The sequence below is a fragment of the Bos grunniens genome, chromosome 16, assembly GCF_055505025.1.
Source record: "Bos grunniens cultivar Pamir isolate PY7600 chromosome 16, Bosgru_T2T1.0, whole genome shotgun sequence".
Taxonomy (NCBI): Eukaryota; Metazoa; Chordata; class Mammalia; order Artiodactyla; family Bovidae; genus Bos; species Bos grunniens.
The window spans coordinates 23,084,745-23,104,232 of NC_141180.1; the positions used below are offsets into that span (position 1 = coordinate 23,084,745).

General features: G+C 42.0%; 1 protein-coding gene across 1 annotated transcript in view; it reads right to left on the reverse strand.

The window, feature by feature from the left end:
* PAPPA2 (pappalysin 2) overlaps positions 1-19,488 on the reverse strand; it is a 315,881-nt gene that overhangs the window by 73,658 nt on the left and 222,735 nt on the right. Inside the window, exons 15-16 of the mRNA XM_086342421.1 lie at positions 18,719-18,896; positions 17,113-17,326 (exon numbers count right to left, since the gene is read on the reverse strand). Of these exons, the coding sequence (XP_086198547.1) occupies positions 17,113-17,326; positions 18,719-18,896 (392 nt within the window). The remainder of the gene's footprint in view (positions 1-17,112; positions 17,327-18,718; positions 18,897-19,488) is intronic.

A 19,488-nucleotide genomic window follows, 5' to 3' on the forward strand; every position in this document is an offset into this window, starting at 1 on the left:
TGGTCTGTTTGGGGGTTAAAATTAGAAAGACTCTTCACTGAGAATATCCTCGCCCGTCTGAGTATGGCTGCAGAACAGCAGCACTGAAATCACCAGGGAGCTTGTTGCAAATGCAGAATCTACAGCTCTACTCAGACTCACTCAGAATCTGCATTTTAACAAAGTCACCAAGTGATTCCTATTCTCATTAAAGTTTAATAATTAGCCTTCTAGACCATTTTAAAAGACTCGGTCCTCTGGTATTCTACCCCACCCCAGAGAGAACCATCAGCGCTTCCAAACACCAGGCCAGCTTTATTAACAAACTGCAGACCTGGTTTCTCAAGCCAGCATCCTAAACGGAGAGCAGCAGACTCCAGGCATAGCTAGTCCACAGCCGATCGCAGTTATCCTGTCTTCTCTCACACCAGGCCGCCTGAAATCCAGCCCCAGTCCACTTGACTAGAAGAGAAACAGTTCAGCAGGGCCAGCACATTGGACACATGGGCTTTGACCTTTCATTCTTCCCTGACTCATAAAAGCGCCTGTAACTTACAAAGCTCCTCTTCCATGTAAAATAGAGCCTCTCTGTGAGAATGAGCAATCTGCTGACCCCTACAATCATGTGGTCACCAGTCTCCTTTGAAGTCCCACCCCTCACTTCTATCTTTGGATTTCCTGCTGTGAACTTTCAGGTCTCCAAATTAGCAGATGCAATAATGTCCTGCCCCTAAGTCTGATCCCCTACCTCAAGTTTGGGGCCCCTTCTTCATCCCTCACTACCACTGCCTAAACTGTCCAACCTTTAGCCTCTCTCACTTCAAGTTCAGTGTGTGTGTGTGTGTGTGTGTGTGTGTGCGCGCGCGCGCGCGTGCACACACACACATGTGTGCAGTCAGTCATGTCTGACTCTTTGTGACCCCATGGACTGTAGCCTGCCAGGCTCCTCTGTCCATAAGGTTTTCCAGGCAAGAATACGGGAATGGTTTGCCATTTCCTACTCCAGGGGATCTTCCTGACCCAGGGATGGAGTTCAATAGCCCCCGCTTAACCTCTTTTCTACGAGTATCTTGGCGCCTCTCATGCATTCTTCACACAGCTGACAGCTATCTTCCTACTAAATCTCCTCAGGTTACCTCCAGATCTAAAAACATCCTGAGGTTTCTCCAATGCCTACAATTTAAAGCCAAACATGTATAATAACTATTAAAATTATTCCTCAGAATTCTGTATCTGTTCCCTTCAGTGTGTGTTTGAAGAGTTAGTGATTACACTGAAATGCAGTGATGAACTGAGTTTAAAACATGGGAACATTAAATAGGAATCTCTTGATTTCGTTGTTTTTTATCATTTAGTCACAGGCATACCTTGAAGATATTGTGGGTTTAGTTCCAGACCACCGCAATAAAGTGAATATCACAATAAAATAAGTTGTAGGCATTTGTTGTTTTCCCACTGCATATAAAAGTTATGTTTACACTATACTATAATCTACTGAGTGTGCAATAGCTTTATATTTAAAAAATGTACATATATTAATTTAAAAATTCTTTATTGCTAAAAAATGCTAACCATCATTAGGACCTTTAGTAAGTCATAATCTTTTGCTGGTGGAAGATTTGAAACATTGCAAGAATTACCAAAATGTGATATAGAGACACTAAATGCCATTAGGAAAATGGTGCCAATAAACTTGCTCCATGCTCAATACAGGGTTATCACAAACATTACATTTGTAAAACAAACACAATTATCTACAAAGCATAATAAAGCAAAGAGCAATAAAATGAGGTATGCCTGTATTTGTCCATTCATATGTTCAGTCTGTGAAGAAAGCTGAACGCTGAAGAATTGATGCTTTTGAACTGTGGTGTTGGAGAAGACTCTTGCAAGTCCCTTGGACTGCAAGGAGATCCAACCAGTCCATTCTGAAGGAGATCAGCCCTGGGTGTTCTTTGGAAGGAATGATGCTAAAGCTGAAACTCCAATACTTTGGCCACCTCATGTGAAGAGCTGACTCATTGGAAAAGACTCTGATGCTGGGAGGGATTGGGGGCAGGAGGAGAAGGGGATGACAGAGGATGAGATGGCTGGATGGCGTCACTGACTCGATGGACGTGAGTCTGAGTGAACTCCGGGAGTTGGTGATGGACAGGGAGGCCTGGCGTGCTGCGATTCATGGGGTCGCAAAGAGTTGGACACGACTGAGCAACTGAACTGAACTGAACTGATGTTCAGTCAACAAATATTCATTAAGGACTAGTATGTGCTATGTATTGCATTAGGTCCTGCTATTGTAGAAACAAATATTAATACTATAATTAGGCCAGAAGACTAAACTGTGGGGCCCCAAAGAGGAACAGAAGGAAGGCTATCAGGAAGGGATCACTTAAAGATGGGTTTGTTAGAGAAGGAGAAAGGTCCTCCACACAGAAGGAACAGTGCATGCAAGGGCCAGTGATGCAAAAGGCAGTTTGTGTTTCAAGCATTGGTCTAATGTGTAAATGGAAAAAAAGGCATATATGTAACCTCTGTGGGGAAGAGGCAGGGCAGGAAGAAGAGAGCCTGGATGGGATAAAAGTCTGGCAGAAAAGAGCTGCAAATTGCATGGATTCCATTTCAGAGGGTGGGCTGTCTCATACATAAGGAATCCCTCAGCTATCTTCATAATGCTTATAGTTGAAGAATTCTTCTCGGTGTTGTTCTATTCCTATTCCTGGTCAGTCCAACTCACAGACAGGCCTGATGAAAAGTGCTCACAGAATGTACACACATCCACACCCTCACCTGGGAGTTCATGACCCCATTCTGCCCGTCACTGTTGGTCTCTCAGAAAGCAAAGTTCCTGACATGGCTCTTGCCCAGAAGCCACAGCAGTGATGAGACCTGAGTCTACTAGTGAGTTATGAGAATGAGTGGCAAGTTGTGACCTATGTCATGACTTCAGAATTCACACAGGTAGACCCTGAATTTGCCTCATCCGTCTGATGTGGGCTGGAATGGAAAGGTTGATTAATATTGACCAGCTTTTCCTGACTGAAGAGAAGGAGTCAGAGGTCATAGTGGCCTTCAGCAGGCTGTTAGTGACCACACTGAGTAGTTCCCATCAGAAAGATGGTGTGCAGTGCGGTTAAGAGCAGACAGCAAAGTCAGGAAACCAATGCTCAAAGCCCAGCTGTGGCCCTTCCTGACTCCCTGACATTTTCTTCTCTCAGTTCTCCTATCTGAAAAATGGGGATGAGAGCTTCCTTACAGGGTCACTAGAAGATTCTATAAGTTAGTGTATAGATAGCATATAGTCCAATGACTGGCACATACAAGGCTCAAAAACCCAGGGAAATTATTAGCTCGGATGACCAAGCTTTCCACCCTTTCCCTGTGTGTATGTGATTAAAATGTGGAATGTTAACATTCTACTCAGTCTTTCCACCCTACTTAATTCTTCAGATTTTTGTCCCACCCAGAATCCTTCAGGAGACAGTTCATAAATTAGCTGGGCCTGACCTGACCCTTAAGAACAAAGCCAAGCTCACAATCAAAATGCTCACCCACTATGCTGAAGAAGGACTTGGCAGGAGCCTGAGACTGGATGGAGAAGCAAAAAGGAAGTGTAGAAAGGGCATCAGGGAGAGAAATTCTGGATTGAAGAACCTATTGGCTTCTATTTAACAACCCAGCACTTATTCTTACTAGATTTTTAAAGTTATTTTTCCTGATGAATAGAGAAATCAGTGGTCAATATAATATTAGAAGAGAAAGGGCAGTTTTTACAATAAGACTCTCCCTAGTCTGGGATTGAAGGTCACAGGGAAATTTTTAAGTTCAACAAATGCTGTGTTCAAAGTGAAGGCTGCATGCCAATCGCCTGAGCCTGTGAAGCCTACGGCAGCAAGCTGGCCTGTAGCCAGGTGTGCATGCAAGTGTCCAAGGCTTGGAGCAGAGGTTCAGTCACTTTTCTGCCAAAAGAGGCTGTAATAAATTAGCCTAAAGCTCACAGTATCCTACAATGGCAAAAGAATTGAGCATTCCAAGGATAAACTTTGAATGTATTTACTATAAACACTAATTAGAAAGCCAGACAATGTCTTAATGGAAAGAAAACAAATTTCTGTTTCTCACAGATGCATGGGTGTTCACAAAGATTACAGTGTGACCCATTAATTGGCAAATCATGGCTAGGACATGTGTCTCTATATACATAGGTTTACTCACTTCAGTATCTAGTCATGTATGTATATGCATGATGTTATGACAGAGAGCTTAAAAATTAAGTACATTATTTTACTGAATTTTTAAAATTACAAATCCAGGGTACTTAAGGTTTTTAGCATTTGCCTCAACTGAGCATTTCATTTCATTTGCCAAGACTTTCTCTCCCTTCCAATGGTAGAATAAAATCAACTGAACCTCAGAAAATCAAGCTATGGTTCAAAAAGATGAAAAGAGCCTAAAAATTTAGGCAATATCTCTAAGAACATGCCCTTCCCTTCTCCTCTGAGACCAGCTTGACCGTATTTGCCCACCCTAATTTTTGAAGTATGTCCACCTGTATTTTTTGATGAGTTAATTTCCGTTTCCTTTTCACCACATCCCCCTTTTCCCTTTTCATGGGCTACTTGAAGCCACAGTAGTGTTTGGATAACTCAGAGTGGGATGAGAAGCAACATTCAGAGGGGGTTCTGACTGGTGGAGGGAAGTACAAGCATTTTTCTTAATTTAATGAAGATTCTGTTTTGATGTGTGTTTTTTCCTTCATGCAGGGGAAATGTACTCCCTTACCACCCTGTAACTGAAGGCTTGTACTTCCCATTTGGAATGCCACTTTCAGTCTTTCTGGTCTCTATGTTGTTTTTCTGGGGTATAGAAACCAACCACAGAATGGGAGATGATAGCCCTTGATAAAAAATGTAGCTGAGTAGATTCCTGGCTAAAGAAAATTACCCATTAAACACACCAAAAGCAACAGTCATTTTACAAGGAGCAGCAACCTGTTGGAGATGATGATGCTGATAAACAGCATCTATTGCTGACTTGAAGCTGAACAAGACTAAGAACTGTGCTCAGTTCATCTGTCTATTGTCTCATTCAATCCTTGTAAAAATTTGTAAGTATCCCTCTTTCTTTGATAGAGATCAATGACTTTCCCAAGATCAAAGAGCTAATAAATAGAAGAGTGGGGATGCAAATTTAGATCTCACTAACCTCAGAACCTGTGTAATTAACTATTAATACTAAGCCAAGGGACTTCCCAAGTGGTGCTAGTGGTGAAGAACATGCCGGCCAATGCAGGAGACATAAGAGATGGAGGTTCAAGCCCTGGATTGGGAAGAACCCCTGGAGGAGGGCATGGCAACCCACTCTAATACATTCTTTCCTGGAGAATCCCCATGGACAGAGGAGCCTGGAGGGCTACAGTCCATAGGGTTGCAAAGAGTCAGATACAACTGAAGTGACTTGGCATGCACGCATGCACTAAGCCAAGAGAGAAATTTTGCACAAAGGAAAATCTTCCTAAGAATTTGACTAAATTTTCTTTTTAGAAGTTTTAGAGACTTGCTTAATCTTTCAACTCAATTCTAGAAATCTTAATAAATGTATGCAATATTCTGCCTTCAAGAAAGATCTAGAACTCATCCTCTTGAGTGTGAATGGAGAACAATTCACCAAAACCCATCAAAAGGAAGAGAATAAAACCTTGGCTGTTCATCCACATCAGAATCTCTCCAAGTAGTACCTTGAATATTGCCTACTAAGATCATGTCTGTGTAGTGTTTATGTTTATAAATAACCTTGCTTCTTTTTTTCCTGGTGGTAACAAATTTCATGTACCACTTCTCTCACTGGTATTGTACCAAAGTTATAACTCTCCTCATTGATTCTGTTGAGATAGACTTATAGAGTTTAAAGTCACTCAAGATTTTCCATTATTTTGCAGAGGTGGAAAAAAGAACCTCAGAGAAATGTAGTAATTTACTCAAGATCAAAAGTGTTGTTAGCCAAGAGCATGGGCTTTGGTCTTAGAGTGAGCTTAATTAACATCATATATTGGTTGAGTGACCATGGGATGGCTGCTTAACAATACTCTGAGTCTCTGAAAGAGGTGATAATAATGTATTTATTATTAAATTGTAGTATTATACTACTGTATTAAGTATTATATTAAGTATAAGTATTAATATAAATTAAATGTATTACTATTATTATTTCAAGTTGTATATTATCATATCATAGTATGTTATTCTACATTATACTATTATTTTATTATATAATAAGATTTATCAGTGTCATAAGAACTAAATGAGGTAATATATGTAAAGTGCTTCATATAGCATATAGTGATGAATTATCATTGTCATCATCATCATTAACCCAATAGAACAGAGTCAAGACCTTATGCTTTTTAACTCTCTGCCACACTAAACAATCTCCCTACGTGTGTAGAGATGGGTCAGGTACACACATGTAACTATAAAGCCCTCTCCCACTCTTCTCCCAAATCAGATCAGACAAACCTCACTGAAGGTGTTGACAACCAAACACTGTCAAACGATGCATAAGCACAACGTGAGGCCTTTTTACAGTATTGAGTCTGAACCTATGTTTGTGTTTATAGCCCTTCAATAGATTTAAGTTCACTGGAAAAGTGACCCTCAGAAAGACAGCTATTTACAATTACTTTTAAAAAGATCTTACTATGACACTACCTTTCAGATGGCATCGTGATGAATGACTAACTTATAGAGGGGGAGGCTATCTAAGTTAGAAGGCTGGGATAATTTCTAATTTTAATTAATTGTGGGCCCTAATGGGGTTAATCTAAACTCCACACATTAAAGATAGCAACTAATGAGAAAAAGGTAACCATTGGAGTGATAGATGAGGGAGAATAGAATATGGTCTTTTTTATAAAATATAAGTCAAGCACATTTATTTTAGCTTCCTGGGAAGTTGGGTTAATGAAACATTAACCTGACAAATGTGGTTAATGATAATATGTATGTGAAAGTAAATCGCATGGGATGAAAAGAAGGGTGTGTGTGTGTGCGTGTGTGTGTGTGTGTGTGTATGTTATAAAATATGAACGAGAAAGAACTCCCCAAACTGTCTAACTTGACCATTTCTTTGGAGTTACCATTGTTTGTATTTTCTCTATTAACTCCAAAAATAAATAAACCCAAAGAGACGTGTGAAATCTAGCATGCAAAAGTGCTGCTATAATTAATTTTGAGAAAAGAAAGTGTTACTATGGATATTTTTAGGAAAGTATAAGTCCCATGACCAATACCATTCTTACATGCAGAAAGGTTCTTGCTTCTAGACTGTGCTTCGTCATTTTGGCTGCACATTGGAGTGACTTAGGCAGCTTTGCAGAAGATTAATGCAAAGCACTGAGGTATTTGAACTTGTCCCAGCTGATGCTTACACACAGCCAGGTATGAGAACCACTGTTCTGGTGAGCTTGTTGAGAGATCTGACCCCTTTTCTGTTACCAACAACTTCTGCAGAGTTTGCCAATCAAGTTTAAATGTCAGTTCAATGAACAAAATTAAAACTATCTCTGAAGAATGATTATTCCTTCTAGGTTGCTGACACAAACTGCTAGAAAAAAAAAAACAATAGTTTTAAGGGTTTCTTTCACTCTAAAGCACTTGAAATAGAAATTTCCACCCCTCAAAAGAAAATAAAACTTCCCTTCACTATTTTAGCATCAAATTTAACATTAAAATTCTACCACAACTTTTCTAATAAGGCAGTCTTTTCACCCATTTAGAAAGTGTTTATTGAATACCTATCAATAAATGTAGAAGCCACTGGCCACATGATGCTAAACAGGAATCCATGGTCTACTGAACAGGTAATCAAACCACTTCTACTCAGTGAAATAAATGATGTTGTCAGCGAAGTCTTTTGTGCAGTGGGAAACCATGGGAGGGACACTTCCTACAGACTGGGGAGATCTGGAAGGCTTTGGAAATAAAAATCACACCTATCTTAAAAATAGGACAGTAAGGCTAATGGTGAAGAATCTGCTTGCCAATGCAGGAGACATAGAGACACAAATTCAATCCCTGGGACAGGAAGATCCCCTGGAGAAGGGCATGGCAACCCACTCCAGTATTCTTGCTGGAGAATCCCATGGACAGAGGAGCCTGCCGGGCTATGGTCCATAGAGTTGCAAAGAGTTGAACACAACTGAAGTGACTTACCATGCACACACGCATGCAAGAGTTAGTCAAGCAAAAGGCCACTGCTGGGGAGAGCTCAGACCAGAAGGAATAGCATGTTTGAAAGCCCAGAGGCATGCTAGCTATGGTGCATATAAAGAAGTAAAAGAAACCCAGAGCATTAGAACCTACACTACAGAAGGTTTTGTGTGTAATAGTTGGAGGCAAGTGATCTCCCAGGGAAGATACTGATGACCCTGGAGAGGTAAGCCGGGCCTGGCAAGATCATGCAAGACCTTGAAAATATTTTTAATTTTAAGTTTTTTTAGTGTCTTAGATGAAATAGCAGAAAGGCTGGTCATTTAGTTTTATATAAGGGAAATACTATAACTGGGTTGAAATTTGTTGAAGATTGCTATTACTGCAAAGTAGTGAATGTAGTGAAGGGGGAAAGACTGGAGTCAGAAAGCTCAGTTCATACATGACAAAGGATAGTGATTTGTCATAGAGAAGTGGCAGCAGGGTGAGGAGAAATGGCCAAGAGTCAATAAGATAATGACATTTGATGGAAGCTGATGACTGATTTGACTGAGGGAGAAGGATGTTCAAGAGTCTCAGGCCAATCTGTGTTGCCATGTGGCAGAGGCCAACACAATATTGTAGAGCAATTGTCCTTTAGTTGTTCGATGTTTCTCAATAGTGTATAATTATAGTCTCGGATCATCATTAGTTACTCAGGAAGAGTTACGTTTTGTGAGTATTGTTCAATTGTCATCACCAATAGAATAATACTCAGATGTGTTCTTTCCATCAGTTCAGTTCAGTTCAGTTCAGTCACTCAGTCGTGTCCGACTCTTTGCGACACCATGAATCACAGCACGCCAGGCCTCCCTGTAAGTCAGTGATGCCATCCAGCCATCTCATCCTCTGTCATCCCCTTCTCCTCCTGCCCCCAATCCCTCCCAGCATCAGAGTCTTTTCCAATGAGTCAGCTCTTTGCATGAGGTGGCCAAAGTACTGGAGTTTCAGCTTTAGCATCATTCCTTCCAAAGAAATCCCAGGGCTGATCTCCTTCAGAATGGACTGGTTGGATCTCCTTGCACTCCAAGGGACTCTCAAGAGTTTTCTCCAACACCACAGTTCAAAAGCATCAATTCTTCGGTGCTCAGCTTTCTTCACAGTCCAACTCTCACATCCATACATGACCACAGGAAAAACCATAGCCTTGACTAGACAGACTTTTGTTGGCAAAGTAATTTCTCTGCTTTTCAATATGCTATCTAGGTTGGTTATAACTTTCCTTCCAAGGAGTAAGCGTCTTTTAATTTCATGGCTGCAGTCACCATCTGCAGTGATGTTGGAGCCCTAAAAAATAAAGTCAGCCACTGTTTCCCCATCTATTTCCCATGAAGTGATGGAACCAGATGCCATGATCTTCGTTTTCTGAATATTGAGTTTTAAACCAACTTTTCACTCTCTTCTTTCACCTTCATCAAGAGGCTTTTTAGTCCCTCTTCACTTTCTGCCATAAGGGTGGTGTCATCTGCATATCTGAGGTTATTGAGATTTCTCCCAGCAATCTTGATTCCAGCTTGTGCTTCTTCCAGCCCAGCATTTCTCATGATGTACTCTGCATAGAAGTTAAATAAGCAGGGTGACAATATACAGCCTTGACGTACTCCTTTTCCTATTTGGAACCAGTCTGTTGTTCCATGTTCAGTTCTAACTGTTGCTTCCTGACCTGCATACAGATTTCTCAAGAGGCAGGTCAGGTGGTCTGGTATTCCCATCTCTTTCAGAATTTTCCACAGTTTATTGTGATCCACACAGTCAAAGGCTTTGGCATAGTCAATAAAGCAGAAATAGATGTTTTTCTGGAATTCTCTTGCTTTTTCCATGATCCAGCAGATGTTGGCAATTTGTTCTCTGGTTCCTCTGCCTTTCCTGAAAACAGCTTGAACAACTGGAAGTCCTTTCCATAACACTTTATAAATAAAAAAAAATAAACCCATATATGGATTAAAAAAAATGTGTCTCAGGTTATATGCAGATCTCTCACCTGACCTGTCCAACCACATGGAACACAGAAGGATGTACAGATTTGAAAGAGTTTATAATAGGCTCTGTTTTATATAGGGAGAGTTTGAAATGCATTCCAGATATCCAAGTGGCTTTATCTGCAGGCAATTGTCTTAATGAGTCTTATAGCCCTTATGGGAAGAGATTAGATAGCAGGTGTGGGTTTAAGGGTCATCAGCATGTGGAAGGTAGTGGAGGCCATTGGGGTAAATGAACTTCAGGCCAGACAAATGTGCAGAACACAAGAGAAGAGTGAGTTCAGAGAAACACCAACATTGAAGCCATGGGCAGTGGAGGAAAAGCCAGAAAAGGAAATTGAGAAGAGGCAGAGAAGAGGAAAATCAAGGGGGTGACATAGAGCAAGATCAAGGAAGAAGACTCAAGGAGGGCTCAGACAAGTGTGTTTTACTGAAGAGCCAGACTCCATCTTTGATGTTTGACTCTTGACAGCGTCCGAGCCCTACCATCTCCCACCTCCGAGCAAGCCTATAAGAAAGCCTGGGTGCCTTCTCTTTTGGCCTCAGCATAAAGTTCAAACCATAGCAGGTCCTGTTCACAAGCACAAGTGAAAGTGAAAGTCACTCAGTCATGTGCAACTCTGTGACCCCGTGAACTATGCAGTCCATGGAATTCTCCAGGCCAGAATACTGGAGTGCGTAGCCTTTCCCTTCTTCAGGGGATCCTCCCAACTCAGGGATCGAACTCAGGTCTCCTGCATCGCAGGCAGGTTCTTTACCAGCTGAACTACAAGGGAAGTCCAAGAATACTGGAGTGAGTAGCCTATCCCTCCTCCAGGGGATCTTCCTGACCCAGGAATCAAACCAGGGTCTCCTGCATTGCAGGCAGATTCTTTACCAACTGAGCTATTAGGGAAGCCCTCACATGCACAAACCCTCACTCAAGCCCCACACCCTAACTACCATCCAACTCCTGACCAGCCTCTTTACCCTGATTACTCAAGCTATTTGAAGACCAACTTGGGATTTTCCCCTTCTCTCCGCCAAAAGTCTCATTATGTGACTAACAACCCTCTTAACGCTCTCTTGGTCTTGTATGTATGGCATCATTACTTTCCATAGCCAAACCAAATTTGGGTGGGAGGATCCATTTTATCTCACAGGGTGATTACAACATAAGCCAAATATTCCCACATAACGTTAGGTTCCTGGTGTCTCAGATGGTAAAGAATCTACCAGTAATACAGGAGACCCGGTTTCAATCTCTGGGTCAGGAAGATCCCCTAGAGAAGGGAAAGGCAACCCACTCCAGTGTTCTTGCCTAGAGAATTCCATGGACAGAGGAGCCTGATGGGCTACAGTCCATGCGGTCACAAAGAGTTGGACAGGTGTAGTTGGAGCAATTAACACCACATTAGGTCCAAGAAGAGTCCTTGCATTTGGCAGCGATGTTCATGGCACCCTCAGCTTTAGTGGAGAGATGGGAATGGAAACCTGAGTGTCAAAGTGTGAAGGAGAGAAAAAACTATAAGACAGGGACAGTGAATACAAATGACTCTTTTACGCATTTCATAAGGGAGGGGGAAGCTGTGATAGCTGGAGAGGAACATGGGTCAAGAAAAGGCTCTGCTTGTTTGAGTTTTAATGTAGGAGAGACCTGAGCACAATTAAAGAGAAGTAACCTGGCGTGAGGAAGAGAGAGGCTTCAGCTGCAGGAAAGAGGAAGGTGAAGAAGTTGAAGGAAATGTTTGAGAAAGATTACGCGATCCAGGGTAAAGGTAGAGGAGTTCCTTTTATTTTATTTATTATAAAATATTATTTATTAACAGAACCTCAAATCAGAAAACAAAAAAAATCTCCCTAAGTCCTGCCACTTGCCCATGGTCTTGACATTTTGCTGGTTTTTTTTTCTTTCTAGTAAATATATATATATATATATATATACACATACATACATACATATATATATATTTGAGGTTTTTGGGTTTTTTTGAACTATAGTTGATTTACAATGCTGTGTTAGTTTCAGGTGTACAGAGTCTCGGTGAACTCCGGGAGTTGGTGATGGACAGGGAGGCCTGGCATGCTGCGATTCATGGGGTTGCAAGGAGTCGGACATGACTGAGCGACTGATCTGATCTGATCTGATCCATATAATACATAAAGTGTATATATATTATATATATATATATATTCTTTTTCAGATTTGTTTCCCTTATAGGTTATTACAAAACAGAGTAAGTTCCCTGTGCTGTACAGTAGGTCCTTGTTGGTCTTAATTCATTTTAGACAGTAAGAAGGGGGAAAGCCTGTTTGGAGGTGTCATTTGGCTGGCACACTGGTGGGCAGACCTTTGCGCTTTGGGAGTAGGATGATCTGCTGGAAGTTAGGGAAGAGGCGTTAGGACTGGAGGAGATGAGGTCTGAGACAGCCTTCAAGAACAGAGATGGTGCTTGTATATTAAGGTATATATGTGGAATCGAGAAAAATGGTACAGATGAACCTATCTGCAGGGCAGGAATAGAGATGCAGATGCAGAGAACGGACATGTGACATGGAGGGGGACGGGGGGTGAGATGAATCAGGAGAGTGGTACTGGCGTATGCACACTGCCACTTGTAAAATAGACAGCTAGTGGGAAGCTGCTGGGTAGCACAGGAGGCTCAGCTCAGTGCTCTGTGATGAACTAGAGGGGTGGGATGGAGAGGGGTGGGAGGGAGGCCCAAGAGCGAGGCGATATATGTATACTTAGAGCTGACTCACATTATTACACAGCAGAAGCTAACACAACAGAGTAAAGCAATTATACTCCAATTTAAAAAATATAGATGAGTCTAGGAGCAGGATGCCAGTGGCAAGTTCCTGTCTTAATGCCATCTTGGACTGCTGGTCTCTGTTTGGTTTGCCTGTTTAGAAAGATGTGGCTAGTTCTCCTTTTATCACTCTCCACCTCCACAAATGGCTATGATATCCACTCCATTACTTCATTTTTAAACTATTTATCTCATTCTAAAGTCTAGAAAAATTAGCATATATAAACAGCAGAAAAATAAAAGCTACATTCCCTATAAACTTACTATATAAAGATTATGGCTGTTAATATCATCATCACTTCTAGCTACTGAAAAAGAATGCTAAAAATATACATTTAATGTGGAAAATAGGGATTGTGTCATTTATAATAATTATGTTCTTGCTTTTATCCATTTGCCATATTGTGAATGTTTTCCCATGTCCATAATATTCTTCTAAACATCTTTAATGTTTAGAAGGATACTTCACAATGTGCCTGTACCAGCCTATGATTGTACCATATAATGGGCATTTGTTTCACTGAATATTTGTCACCCCACATCCACTTAACCTCCTTCTCAGTTTTTCCCTCTATAGAATCTATATGGTTTGGGTAATACTGACTCTACTCAGGACTTCAAGATCAGAGTGCACTACCCAGGCCAAACCATTGCATTTCTCTGTCCTCAGGGACTAGATTCAGTGTGAACAGTGCCATCTTCAAATCCCAGAAAGAAGGGGCAAGGGATCCAAGGGCCAAGAGAAAGGGCCTACTGTGGTCCGTGTCCACTCCTATGCTCTCTTGCAAGAAGAAATGATGCCCATGAAACAGGGAGCATGGCGGCTGTGTGCTCCTGGAGGCCAGAGCCTTGGTCCTACTCTTACAGGGGTCTTTGCTCCTAACCCCAAGGCTGACACACAGCATGCTCGTGAGAAAGTGGTAGCTGCAGCTGTGCCTTCCATGCTAACCTCCAAGTGCAATGGCACAAAACTTAAACAAGCTGGATGGAAGAGAAAAGTCAGATGCAGTACTTCTCTTTTTCTCTTTTGAAACAATATTCAACAGACTTGAGAAGAAGCAGGAAGGCAATGTACTTGGCTGATATTTTGGTAGCTGTTTCCTTCTTCCAAAAAGAAATGAACAAAAAGTTACATCTAGCACACGTATTGAACTCATAGTTTATAAAACACTTTCAGGACATTACCTACTTTGGGCATCAAAACAATACTGTTCGGTAGAAGTCATTACCGCCCCTCACATTAAGAATGCAAAGTCTGAGACACATGGCTATGATTGTGGAGTACCTTATTCAGGGTCATGCAAAGAACAAGGGGCGAACTTGACCATCAGGGGGCTTTTTCCACTTCTCAAAGAGGTGCAGAAGACTAGCGCATGCCCACTCTGTCTGAGCTGATTTCCCTGCCAACTTCTCTCAACCTCTTCTCCCCCTGCCTGCATGCCCTAGAAAGAATTTCAGGGCTCCATTTGTACAATGCTGGGCTCCAAGCGAGGGACAAGGCTGACATAGTTTGTTGGGTAAACACAAGCAGCAAGTGACAGTGATTTACTCCTGACTTGCAAACTTCTGATTACCAATCTACTGCTGTATGTAAACAGGTGTAAACTAAGACTGAAATCAGTTTACACAGTGGGGTAAATAATTTAATCTCTCCTCAGGATGGTGCTTGCAAATGTAAATGTTTAAGCTCAAACCCATGCTGACGTTGTGACGTAAGCTTCCAGTTTCTCAACCAGAAAAGAAAGTCATGCCAGCAAATGGCCCCTGTTTGCCCCTGCTGGGGCGGGGAAGCTGGTGGAGATGTGGATGCAGTAGAAGCCCATCCTCTGGGGGGGAAGCCACACTCTTCCCAATGCAAAGCTCAGCCATGGGCCTGGAGAGCTAGGAAAAATCCCTCTGCCCTGAATTCCTCCTGGTCCCGAGACTGTTAGTCTTTATTGCACTGTTCTGCAGACCCCTGAGTTGGCTGCAGGTGTGAGAGAAGGGAGGCAAGAAGAAAAGAAAAAAAGGCAAGAAAACAACAGCCTCCAGGGCTGGTTGTAATGACATTCTCACTGGAAGATGACCTGGGCCCTCCCTGCCTATCAATGTATGTTGATGCAAATTGATCTAGACCCTATGACCAGAACATGCAAATGTGTTTTTGGTTGTCAAAAACTGTAGACTGTACCTGCTAGAGTCACTGAACCAGAATGCTGCTTCCTATGAATTTTTCATCAGTATTATTCATGTTTTAATTAGTCTGGCTCTTGCCTTGGGCTGAGATGAGGAGGAGGCTCCCCCCACCCCAAATATTATCTTGGGTTTTCTCAGGAGTGAAAGGCTCTGGGTGAAGCCAGACTCAATCCATCCCATACTGAGATGGCTGGATGTAGACTAGAGAAGGGCAAATGCAAGCCAGAAAGTAAGCTTCCTAATTTTCTTCTGCTCCCTTAGAAAATTCTAGTTTACAATCGTAGTTGATATCTTCTGGAATCACTGGTAATGCCATGGCTAGGATTTTGTCAGTTCAAAAAAAAAATCTTTTAAAAAGAATACCTACTATGGTCAGATTTTGAACTAAGTCCTAGATAAGTAATAAGACATAATCTATGGTAGGAAAATAATAGTTACAATTTACTGAGTACAAGGAGTTTCTTCTTCTGAAAGTTTTTTGCTTGTTTTGTTTGTTCAGAAAATGTTTCTTTCTTTCTTTTTTTTTGAAACAATTTATTGAGCATTTAGCACAAGTCAGGCACTGAGCTGTACATTATTGTATTGCGTGTGAGCTCTGTTGTATCCAACTCCATAGAATGTAGCCCCTCAGGTTCTGTCCATGGGATTTCCCAGGCAAGAATACTGGAGTGGGTTGCACGCCTTCCTCCAGCGGATCTTCCCAACCCAGGGACTGAACCCACATCTCCTGTATTGCAGGCAAATTCTTTGCCTGCTGAGCTATTGGGGCTGAATATGTATTATCTTGTTTAATCCTCAACTGAGCACTTTGATGCAGGTATTATCCCCAGTTTACAAAGGAGATGAGACCCAAAGAGTTCAGTAACTTGCCTGAGGTTACTCAGCTAATAAAATGGGTGATAACTGGGATTAGAACCCCAGCACAAGTGTCTTCAAAACAGTTTCTCTTAAATTATGCAGCAAAGCTTTTATTCTTTCTGGTCCGCCATGCACTTTGAAGAAAGGTCCTCTTGATTTCTGGGTCTAGGAATGTATACACACAAAGTCCAGGAAGGATAAAGCAGAGACACTGTAATTACAATAGTAATAGATAATATGTATTGAGTTTTATGTTTTAAAAATAGATTTACTAGATTTCCCTGGTGGTCCAGTGGTTAAGAATCTGCCTGCCAATCAAGGGAACATGAGTTCGATTCCTGGTCCAGGAAGATTCCATATGCTGCAGAGCAACAAAGTCCATGAGCCTCAACTACTGAGCCCATGCTCTGCAATAGAAGTCACTGCAATAGGGAGTAACCCCCACGTGCTGCAACTAGAGAAAGCCTGAGCACAGCACTGAAGATCCAGCACAGCCAAAAATAAAATTAAAAAAATTAATTCACTGACTCATGTTTTATACATATTAATTTACTTAGTTCCTACATTATTATTATCATTATCCTCATTTTACAGATGAGAGACTGAGACAGAGAAACTTCCCAGCATCACATACCTAATAAGAATCTGAGTTGGAGACCACCCTAGACAATTTCTGCCACAGCCACAATTTTAAACTTCCAATGGGCCTGATGATGATGTTCTAGGACAGAGTTGGATTCGGGTGATGTGTGTACCAGTTAAGAAGCTCCTAACACTTACTTTCAAGGAAAATAATAATATGGGCAGAGATTCTTTTAAAACACACCAAGATGAGACTCTGGAATCTGCTATGGGAAATCATATCTTTACAGGAAGCATGTCTGGCCAGTCTGCCGGTCACGACTGGGGAACACACTTGTGCAGTCGAAGAGAGATTATATAGAAAAACACACACAACAAATGGTGGACAACCCAGAAGGCCTTAATGTTATTTCCAAAACAATGGTCTTGGATTTGCAAGTGAAAGAACAGGAGCAAGGTACAAGGGTAGAGAGAACTGCAAAGACCAGGAATGTTCCAACTTACTTCCTGACTTTATTCTCTGTGCTTCCCATCACGTAGTAGCCTGGTTTGCATTCGTATCTGCAGGTAGAGCCCACGTCATGGTTGCCCTTGAGGCAGCGAGGCTGGAGCAGGTTGGCATTCGGGATAACAGGAGGAGCATCACACTCCAACTTGCAGTAAGCTTCAGGGAGAGACCAGAGCCCATCTTCAAGACAGGTCAGCCACGGGCTCAGTCCTGACTCCAAGAAAGAGAAGCACAGAATGCTCAGAACAGAGAGTCCAAAAATAAAATAACAAACAGAAAGAACGAAGACCTATCAACAGACAGGCATTCTTGGAAAGTCACAGTATTTTTCATGGAGCAGCTCCTCTAAAACGTCATGTCAAATGTTTATCCTATATCTTTCTACCCACAGAGCGTCTACTGCGCTCTCTTGTGTAGCATAGAGGTCAGAAAGCTAGTTTTTGACCTGAATGAAAGAAGGGCTACCAACCAAATCCTTACCTCACTCCTCACTACAAATAATAAAAATCAAGTAGTGACAGTATTGCGGAAAGGATTATAATAATACTAGATGACACTTTTATAGGGCTCATTACATGCCAGGCACTGCTGTAAGCATTTTACATGTATCACTTGTGTGAACTTCAAACCTCAAACAATCCTGTGAAATAGATACCATCATTATCCCCTATTTTGCAGATGAGGAAATTGAGTTTAAGTAATTTGTCCAAGCTAGTAAGGGCAGAGGCAGGGTTTGAACTCGCAGTTTGATGCAAACTTCTGTACTTCAATACCATACTCTCTATGCCTCCGCGGTTTCTCTGAGTTCAATCTATGGACACCCCATAGAGTAGTATCACCAACCCACTTCAGGTTTACTAAAGCAGACTCTGTCAGCATGAGCCTAAGAATCTGCATTTGTAACAAGTCTGCTGGATCACTTTTGGGCACACCTAAGTTCATGAGGGAGAGCAAGATGTGGGGTCAGAGGGACCTCCCTGGCAATTCAGCGGTTAAGAATCTGTGTTTCCGAGGCAGGGGGCATGGGTTCGATCCCTGGTCAGGAAACTAGATCCTACATGCTTCGGGGTGTGGCCAAAATAAATTAAAAAACAAGTAAAATAAAATAGCCTATTCTCACGCTCTCTTAAACAACAACAAAAAGATGTGGGATCAGAAGAAGTTCTACCACATCCTCATCTCTCCCTAGCAGTACAGCTCATACAACTGTGCTCTCATTGCTAAAACAGGACTAAAGGCACCTAACTCATAGAAGGGTTGTAAATATTACATTTTAAAATGTGCATGATAAAGGGTATCTGAATTATTAATACTCTCAGAAAACTGTTAGTTGGCTTGACTCCAGAGAACATAAACTCAAATAAAAACAGGAAAGTCTCAGTTTCTTTCAACAATGAGATCTTGAGTTAGGGGCATCCTTCCAAGTGTTTGAGACAAGGAATGTGTTGCCTCTTGCTTGTCAAAAGAGGGTGCTTCAGCAGAGTCAGGTGGGAAGGTCACTGGAGTAAAGAAAATATCCCCAAAGTACACGCCCCCTCCCCCCCAAAAAGAGAGAGAACCTGAAGAGAACTTGCATATAACTCCTGCTTAGCCAGAAAATACCTTGAAGCTTGGCTGGTGGGACACAGGAGATAGAGCAGCGTTTCAGAAAGTTGGTTCCCTCTGAGCAGGAGAATTTTGCATAGTTCACCAAAGATGCGTCGGGGACACCACAGTCAAGGGGCTGACAGCTCACAACCCGGTCCCAGTGCCCAGAGGAACATGTAAGCAGAATTTCCTTCTAGAAACAGAAAGTTTTCTGTTATCAAAGTCACACAAAAAGGCTTATCAAAATAGTTCCCAGGATTTGGCAGAGTCCTGATGATTATTTGTGCAAATATTCACAATGGGCAAAATGATTTTGCCTCCCTCCCTCTTTATGCCTTGTCTTAATGTGCAATTTCACAATACCCAAGTACATTGTTGATGAAAGGTGCATGTGAGCTCAAGGGAGTCATTAAATGAAGACGCTCCTCCAGGCCAACTCTTGGCTCTCCTCACATGCTTCTCCAGATGACTCTCCACCCTACTCTACCCTGCTGTGTGCTCCGGGCCCCTGGCCCTTGTGGACTTCATGCTTTTGACTTGTGTCTGCTGTAGCACCCAAGGTAACACTGGTAGGAGACTGAAGAGGCAGAGAAGCAAGGGAGGTCGGGGTGCTGATTCTTGCTACTCCCTCCCTTGGGTCGCTGTAGGGTGGCTCCCCCTTTGGCAGAGCTCTTCACACGCCTGTTGCACTCTTTCTCATGGGTTCTGCTAACTGCCCCTTACAGTCAACTCTTTAGGTCTAGAAGGGATATTACCCTTTCACCCTGGGATTCTGGACCATCTCT